The 9,385-nt window shown below is 47.8% G+C and overlaps 1 protein-coding gene across 1 annotated transcript in view; it reads right to left on the minus strand.

The window, feature by feature from the left end:
- The window catches only part of fndc1 (fibronectin type III domain containing 1), a 30,570-nt gene extending 21,582 nt beyond the window's left edge, over nt 1–8,988 (minus strand). The window contains 7 exon segments of the mRNA XM_047022153.1: nt 378–496; nt 627–728; nt 828–1,067; nt 2,493–2,561; nt 3,713–3,799; nt 4,238–4,429; nt 8,867–8,988. Coding sequence (XP_046878109.1) covers nt 378–496; nt 627–728; nt 828–1,067; nt 2,493–2,561; nt 3,713–3,799; nt 4,238–4,429; nt 8,867–8,939 — 882 coding nt within the window. The 5' untranslated portion in view covers nt 8,940–8,988.
- Between the last annotated feature and the right edge of the window lie 397 nt (nt 8,989–9,385).

The following is a 9,385-nucleotide window of genomic DNA, read 5'->3' on the forward strand; positions in this document are numbered from 1 at the left end:
TCTCTCACTGCCCCTCTCAATTCTCTCTCTCTCTCTCTCTCTCTCTCTCTCTCTCTTCCCTCTCTCTCTCTCTCCTCTCTCTCCTCTCCTCCTCTCTCTCTCTCTCTCTCTCTCTCTCTCTCTCTCTTCTCTCTCTCTCTCTCTCTCTGTCTCTCTCCCTCTCTCTCTCTCCCCTCTCTCTCCTGCCTCTCTCTCTCTCTGCGTCTCTCTCTGTCTCTCTCTCTCTCTCTCTCTCTCTCTGCCTCTCTCTCTGTCTCTCTCTGTCCTCTCTCCCTCTCTCTCTCCCTCTCTCTCTCCCTCTCTCTGTCTCTCTCTCTCTCTCTCTCTCTGCCTCTCTCTCTGTCTCTCTCTCTGTCTCTCTCTCCACACACACACACCTGGAGCCCTCCGGGGGTGACCTTCTCCATTTCGACAGCAGGGTCTACCCAGCTGATGAGGACTGACTGGGGGGACATAACCCTCACACTGATGTCCTTGGCCTCATACTCCTCAGGCTCTAAACCATACACACACAGACACACAACACAGACACACACACAAATGGAAAATCACTCAACATCATACAGAGTACTGTGTGTCAACTTTGTGTTTCTGTGTGTTGCTGTGGTGTGGTTGCCATGTGTTACCTGGGGTCTCTATTTTGGATTTGACGGGCCTGTTGACAGGAGCACTCCGGCCCTGTGCCTTCTGGGACTGGCAGTGAACCACCACATAAACGGACTCAGACGCTGGAACAGAGAGGGGAACACACACACACAGAAAGTTTACCCCTCTCGTGTTTTCACTCGTATGTCTTCCTGAGTTTGTTCCTTACCTCCCTGTCTTACCTAGTTGCGGGGAGCGCTGGGTCCTCTGGTCAGCTTGTGGCTGAGTGTGAATATTCCTCCTGTCCAGCAGGGGCGACCCCGCGCTCATCCTCTCTGGCTGCCGCGGGCCAGAGGAAGACTGGGGGGCTCTCAGCTGTACCTTAGGCATGGCCAGGACTGATGGACGTGCCTGAGTGGCTCCCCCAGTTCCCCTCCGTCCTGGGGGGTCAGGCCTGGAGGTGGCAGGAGACCGGGGTGAACCTGGGGGGTGAGAGTGGAGAGGAGGGGGGTAGGAGGGAGGGAGAATGAAGTGTGGGAAAGAGAGAGTGTTTTCAGGTCTCAAGCATGTAGAGGTTATATTTTCTTAATTGACTTTCAGTGTCGTCCCGTTTGTTTCCTGACAGACGGGCCTCGGGTTCAATTACTCCATCAGCTAATGCAGTTTATTATCCCAGACACATGGTAAACAGACACAGTAAACATGGTCGAGAGTAAAAGAGGAAGGACATGCAGACATGTGGACCACCGTGACATTTGCTCACACTTGCTTCCTATTGGCCTCCTCTTGTGTGACTCCATCTTCAACAGAGGGTCTGACCACCAGACTACCTCCCCATCTATCTTCACTCTCTGACTGGCGAGCAGAGTGACAGCTCTGACAGCATTACACAAAACTTTTTTGTCCCTCCCTCCCTCCCGATCCCTTGCTGATAATCAATGACAGATGCAGATCTGTGGCTGCTTACTGTATGCAGGAGGGAGAGGGATCAAGTGGAGAGTGAGGCAGAGACGCCGTAGGGTCAGCTGACACACTGAGTGACAGACTACTTTGTCATTGGTCGATTTGTTTAACAGATAGATCATGGGAGAAGAGAAATCCGAATAGAGGGAGAGGAGAAAGAAGGTTGGGAATGGGAATAGAGAGTGCGGTTGAGGATGGATGAAGTGAGAGAGTGTCAAAATATGAATAATGAAATAATGAAAATGAATAATAATGAATGATGAATAGTGGGAAATAATGAAAAGGATGGGGAAAGGGACTGCAGGAAAGTTCCTGTCAGGGCAGAGTTGTGAGAGTTGAAACGCTCCGTCTCTCAACGTTTCACTCTCTCTTTCGCTCTTTTTTCTCCCTCTCTCTTTCCACCTTTTGTCTTCTCTCTTTCTCTTTCTCCCACCTTTTCTCTCTCTTTCTCTCTATCCTTCACTCTCCTGCCTTCTCTCTTTCCTTTAGTCCTTTAGCTGTCGTTCTTCTCCCCCTCTCTCCTATGATAGTGGTTCATGTGGATAGTTGGCCTGTGCTGCGATACCCTGGAGTGTCCATCCAATAGCTACGCTATGCCAGATCGGTCTGTCTGTCCTGGAAGTAAGGTAAGCCAGCCAGACAAACATACCAATGTGTGTGTGTTTGTTTGTGTGTCTGTGTGTGTGCATCTCCATAAACTTGGAGCTGAGGTAGCAGAGATGGAGAGATAGACTGGGCTTTCTTTCCTGGACTCCTGAAGGTACATAAGTATTCATCATCATCAGATTAGAATTTCCAAGTCAGCGATGACAGCGGACATTTAAATGGGCTTTTCTCATAGAGTCATTCAGACAGGATTACCTGAAGGAACGAAAACCATAACACTCCAATCTCTTACAAAGCTGCATGCTGATTGGACGAACAGAGTTCTGCGCTAAACTTACCTTGCAATGATGCATTGAGAGGAGCCCCGCCCAACACTGCAAATCCGTCCAGTTTAACCCATTCACCACCTACAGAAATAGTTGCAACGTATTCTAGTAAGCAATGAGGCAAACCACAAGGTATACAACTAGGTAAACATCAATTCATCCACCAAGTAAATATGAAGATGTATACAACATCTGTTATGGAAGCTATTAGCTCATAGTTTAAGAGATGTAATCTGTCTCCCTCCACCACCCCTATTTCTTTCTCTTTCCCTTTTTCCTCTTTTCCCCTCTCTCCCTGACTCGTTTCTCTCTCCCTTCTTGTCCCTCTCATTCTCTTTTCCTTCCACTCTGCCTCTCATTCTCTCTACTCTCTCTCTCTCACCCCCCCCGCCCTTTCTCTCTCTCTCTCTCTCTCTCTCTCTCTCTCTCTCTCTCTCTCTCTCTCTCTCTCTCTCTCTCTCTCTCTCACTTTTGTCTCTAGTAAGTCATCCTCAGTGTCTTACCAGACACATAATCCAAGGAGGAAGCTGCCTGGTGTTATTTACGATGAATAGTTTTGCCATGCATGCTGGGAACACATCAATCTGTGGACACTGGGTGGAGACAGAGGGTTGGACAGAACTACTAGGCCATCACACCCGTATACACACACACACATAAGGGATTGCCACATCGATAACACACACGTGTATTGACACACATGAACACACACGCACACACATGCACACCATGCACAAACAACAGTGGGTGACCACAACTGAAGGCCCACCCCTCCCTATAAGAAACACACTCGGCACTCCCCACGGTGACCACAACACTGAGGACTGAGTTATTGGAGTGGGGTGGTGGGGGGTGGGGGTGGTTGGAGAGGAGAACAAGGGTTGGCTGGAGACTGAGCCTGCTGGTGAGGAACAGCATAGTCATGCCAAGCTCAGACTGAAATGGACTAATGACAACTGCAGCCTCACCACAGGCTGTGTGTGTGTGTGTGTGTATACAACATCCTGACTCGGGTTTTATAAGGTGATATTAAGAACAAACAGAGAGCCTGTTAAGCTCTATAGATAATGTTGCAGTAAAAGTCTAAAATAACCATGTCTACTGTCAATCCTTGGCTGGTCCTGGGCCTGTAGGCCTGACTCTATGCTATGCTCTTGGAAAATATAATTTCAAAATACACTCACTCACACACACACATCCATTAACACACACACGTCGCACACACACCTCACCTCCAGGGGTCTCTGCTCTGTACACAGGTTTGCTTGTCCCCTCCTCGTTCTCAGCACTCATCTTGAGAAAGTGCAGAAGTCCGGGCTCTGAAACATACGTCAGTTTAGCCCAAACCTCTCTTCCTGGTTTCCTCCTCCATCTCCCTGTCTAATGTGACATTGTCTCTTTTTGCGTCCAGATATTCTCCTGATCCTTTTAAACATCACTAAATCACACCACCTCAATTGTTCTCTCGTTACCATACGATAATAACGATCACCTGTCTTTAGGTACTCACGTCTGTATTTCTTGATTTCCCTCTATCCCTCCAATTCTTCTTTTTCTGTCTTTACAACCTGGAGCAGCCCTTCACACTTATCCTCCCTTTCTCTCCATCCCTCTCTCTTCACAATTATCTATGCCATTTTTCTCTCTATCCATCTCTCTCTTCCGCCACCTGTCTTCCTCTGTCTATCTACCCCCCACTCTCACCCCTCCTCCTCTCACTCTGCCCCTCCCCCCCCCCCCATGTCTCCATATCTTACCTACATCCTCCAGCACCTCAGAGCGTCGGTCCTTGTCCACTTTGATGAAGCGTAGTGACCTCATGGACTTGCCGTAGCCGATGTTGTACCTCTCCACCGGCCGTCCGTCCAGCTGGTTGGGAGGCTCCCAGCTGACCTTCAGACCCTGCCCCACCGACGTCAGACGCACGTTCCTGGGCTGCAGAGGCTTGTCTGATCCACACACACATAAACACACACACATACAGGTAAGTACACTCACACAGACTTACAAAGGTAAATAAATGCACATACTGTACACATACAATGTGTACAAGCAAAAGCGTATACATTACACCGAATGAATCCATGAGACAGCATACAAGGAGAAAATAGTTCAGTAAAGTAGGACAACAACAAGGAAAACAACAACACACACCCAAACACAGCCTGTTTCCCAATACCTTTGCAATGATTCAAAACAGCTTCTCCTCCCTAAGTCCTACCCCAGTCCAGCACTACACCCACTATATGTCAGAACACTACTTAGTGAAGTATCAACACTTGTAATATAAGATATGGAAAGAGAGTGAGAGAGAGAAAGAGTGAGAGAGAGAAAGAGACAGAGAGAGGGGGGAGAGGGAGAATGAGAGAGAGAGAGGGAGAGAGAGGGTGAGAGAGGTAGAGAGGGAGGGAGAGAGAGAGAGAGAGAGAGAGAGAGAGAGAGAGAGAGAGAGAGAGAGAGAGAGAGAGAGAGAGAGAGAGAGAGAGGGAGAACTGTGTGATGGTGTATAAAGAGAAAAGGGAGAGATGGAGTTCAGTCTGGAAGGTGTGTGATGGCTCTACACTAAGGCCTTCTGGGAAGAAGAATAGCTGATGGGAACCTTCCAGTGACAAAGTTCATATAGACTAACTCAATTTGTGCTTTGGCCAGTGAATCTGAACCAGTCCTGAAAACTGCAGCTACAGCTTGCGTCACTAGCACAGAGCAGGAGGTGGCTCTGTATTCCTGTGCTATGACAGGGTGCACACACACACTGTCCATCCACACGCTGAACACACTCACATAACCTAAACACTTTAATACACTGAGGATCCACACATTGAACACACCCCCCCACATCAAATATACTCACACACACTCGGCACCCGCTTACACTACAGACCTTCACACACTGTGTGACCTTCACACACTGTGTGACACCCAGGTGTCCACCCAGACAGGGTGACGATAATGATAGGTGACATGCCAGGTCCTGCTCAGAAACAGATGGGCCTACTCTACCATCATAAAAAGGGGCTGTATATAATAGTAAAAGATGCCTCTGGTGTTCTACGAAGCACCCAAGACGAGAAACTCACACACACACAACCCACAACACTCTTTCTATACATCTGGAAGGCTGGAGCCTGGCCTGGACGCTGAGGTGTGAGGAAGTATGGTGGGTAGGGAGACAGAGAGAGAGAGAGAGAGAGAGAAAGAGAGAGAGAGAGAGAGAGAGAGAGAGAGAGAGAGAGAGAGAGAGAGAGAGAGAGAGAGAGAGAGAGAGAGAGAGAGAGACCCATCAGTCACACTACCGCTGTTTCCAATAATGCTCAGCATGACATGAGGGCATGTCTGCTGTCTGGCAGAGAGAGAGACAGAGAGAGAGACAGAAAGACAAAAATGTAGGAAGATTTCTGCTGCATCCAGAGCTCAGACAACCATCTGATCTGTCTAGGAGTGTGTGATCCAAGGGTAGGCTATTCAAATCTAACAAGGCGGGATGAAATTAAAGTCCAAGAAAAGTAGGTTGGTGATGCCGCTGAGTGAGTTTAGTATTAGTATAGTACTCTCCCTGAGTCTTCAGGTTGTGTGAATGTGTGCGTGTGTGACCGAGAGATAACATGCTGTGGAGTGTGAAGACTATGTGAGGTTATTTGAGGAATGAGGCTAGAGCCTAGGGGATGTAGGGTCACCGTGTCAGTCACAACATAAGTGGAAAGGGTAAGTGTGTGTTTTAGTGTGTGAGTGTGTTTCAAGCAATAAGGCACACATGAGCACGCTGAGGTCGATGACTATTTTCTTTTTAAGATATGTTTTGACATTTTTTATTTTGATTGTGACAGTTAGAACCCAGGCCCCTGCGGTAAGGCCTTAGCCTATGTGGTACATGCTCCACCCTGTGAGCCAATGGGGAACACTACACCACCTATGTCTACTCGTCTCCTTCTCTCTCTCTCTCTCTCTCTCTCTCTCTCTCTCTCTCTCTCTCTCTCCTCTCTCTCTCTCCCCCCCCCTAGCCCCCCCCCCCCCACACACACACATGCACTCACACACACTCCCTTCTCTCTGGGGCAGGTGGTGTGCTCAGGGGCCAGGTGCTACCTGTTTACCCGATGGGCACGGCGCCTAGTTATGACATCATGACACGAGACGTGTCGGCAGGAGGACTGACAGACAGCTGAGTGGCAGGTGAGGAGGTCAGGCCAGCGCATGTCAGCTGATCAAACCAGCCTGCCGACACGATGGAAAATATTAGTGACATGCAACAACAAAAAATCCCTCTCACACCTTCTCCCTCTATATATCTTTTCTCCCTCCCTCTCTCCCATTTCATTTTTCAACATGTGGTTCAAGTTTTAGAATTCCTGATGCTCAATCGAGTCATGTCCGTCAAACCTACCTCAAGTATTCCTCTTCATGAAGCGGAATGGAAAAATGACATTCCTGTGGCTTGCAAGGACATGGTCCTCTCTCTTCTTCATCTATATCTCTCTGTCTCTCTCTCGTTACAATGTCCAGCATAAACATGGCCTGGCTGCCCTTAAGCAATAATTGGGAGTTGAAAACTCCGGCTCAACCAGTGAGAGCAAACCAGAAACTCCTTTAGTCAATAGGACCAGGCCAAAGACTTCCTAAGTCCATGAGAGCAGGCCAAGAATTCCTTTAGTCAACAAGTGTACCCCTAAGACTAGTTCATATAGTCCTGGTCTTGTAGGGTCACAGAGTTGCAGAGTCTAGCCCTCTCCAGCTGGCGCTAAAGATTCCTTTTTCTGTAGCTGATAAATATCTCTTTATACAGTCCACAGGAGAAGATGACAGTACAAGAGAGAAAAAGAGAGACAGTATGATGGAGAGAGAGCGAGAAGTAGAGAGAAAATAAGTGAGAGAGAAAGAGAGAGAGGGAGGAGAGAAGACAACAACAAAGTACCACAACAAGCAGCTGCTGAGTGTCTCAGAAAGCATAAAATGACCTCACTCACTGAGCATGTCCAGACGGAGGAGCAGAGAGCGAGAGAGAGAAAGAGAGAGAGAGAGCGAGAGAGATTAAAAAACGATAGAGAAGAAGTGAGAGAAAGACTTAGAAAATAAACCATTGTAACGTGGCGTCTTGGTTAGCTCTAGGATTAGTCATTTTATTCTCCAAAACTCCACAGATTTTTTTTCTCAACAAGGCCTTTTGGCACTGGAGGCACCTTATATCTTACTGGATGGGAGGGGGGAATTAAGCCAAATTAAGGAGTTTTTAGGCTGTTTTCCCTTAAGTATGAAAAATGCACCGCTCTGCTGCAAAACGATCTCATATTTAGGGACAATCTAAACTGTATCTTTATTGTTAGGTGAGCGGATAACAACACGAGCAGATCCATGGTTATTTATTAAATAAACACTACACAGTTTCAAACAATGCTTCTATCGACTATAACTCCCGGGATGAGCAAGGCTTTGTGTCGGGACGCTTCCCATGAGCCACCTGTGCAAACTGCGGCCAGCCCGGCAGAGCGGGAACCCCGGGGGTGCGTAATTACGCATAGGAGCAAAGAACCACAGCGCTCTCGACAAGACAGGAGGACTTGATAACAGGCAACAGCACAGTTAGGGCGCAACGGATCATGAGGATGATCGACAGAAACATGATGAAAGCGTCCCACTTTTTCCCTTCCCCTCCTCCTGTCCCGTCTGGATCCCCCGCGGTGTAGGATTATCACGGACCTGCTACCGCGGCCAGATTGTGTCACTATTTTGGCGCCATAACAGCCATTACAAATCAAAGCAAAGTTTCCCTGTTTTTGCTAGTGGTGGTGCTGATTGTAATCCTATGTCATATGATCGAACATTTGTCATTTTAATTTCCCTGTCAAAGCTACTTCAGCATGCGCCTATGAGGTAAGATCATATTCCATGACTGCTGCGTTCACATAGCGACATCACATTTTCCTTTCCAGAGGACGATGAAAGAAACGTCCCGTGGTAATACATTCATTATTATTGCTTGTTTGAACTTGTGTTGAGGTTAAATAATGTTCTTTCATTTACATCTGTGAACGGTTAAGCACAGTTTTACTTTAAGACGTTATTTTTCTCATCACCCAAAGAAAAGTTATTTTACTCAAGATTATCTACACCTATCAACACCACGTGCGTAATGCGTGAAAAAAGGCATACAAAGACAGACACATATGCACTACAATAAACCTGCTGAAACGACAGGAAGACCCTATGTGACCCACGCATGACACAGTATTTGATTAAAAACCTATTGCAGAAGGCTTTCCAATGAAGCAGCTGGGCAGGAGTCTGTAATAAACTGATCGTTAGCAATACGCGCATTACAACAGTGAGGGATAACCCATCAGAACACCTCACACACCTGTTAAGACCTCTAGTCACATGCGGAGGGATCTTACCTGTCAATCCGGGACTTGATGCACTAAAGGTGAGGATGAGCGCTAGGAGGGTCCGTGCAGCGGCGGGTGCCATAGTGAGTATAGTGCGCTGTTTTGGCGGCGCGGCGCAACGGAGGGCTAGTGGAAGGAGAGGGCAGGGACACTGGGAGTGCGATGTGGACAAACTTCTGGCACCCACTTCACCATGGGAGTGTCTCCCTCTTCCGGGGAGGGACGGAACTGGCCGGTGGAATCGCCGAGATCTTCCTAAACTAACAGCTGAGATACATGTCGATACAAAAGGGACCAGATGAATCCACGAGTCAGATTCTCTTCGGGGGACTGTTTCTAAATGTAGGCCTTACATTATGTGGTTGGTGCCCACTTTGGGCAAACCCGGTCATATATTCGTACATATTTTTTGTGAACAACTTTCATTTAGCTCACTCTGGTCTTATTTGTGAACAGATTTGCGTGAGCTGGGTGACACAGCCTACACCTAATTAGCCTAATTAGTCTATATATGCTGACTATCTGCCG

Source organism: Hypomesus transpacificus, chromosome 6 (genome assembly GCF_021917145.1).
Source record: "Hypomesus transpacificus isolate Combined female chromosome 6, fHypTra1, whole genome shotgun sequence".
NCBI classification, from domain to species: Eukaryota; Metazoa; Chordata; class Actinopteri; order Osmeriformes; family Osmeridae; genus Hypomesus; species Hypomesus transpacificus.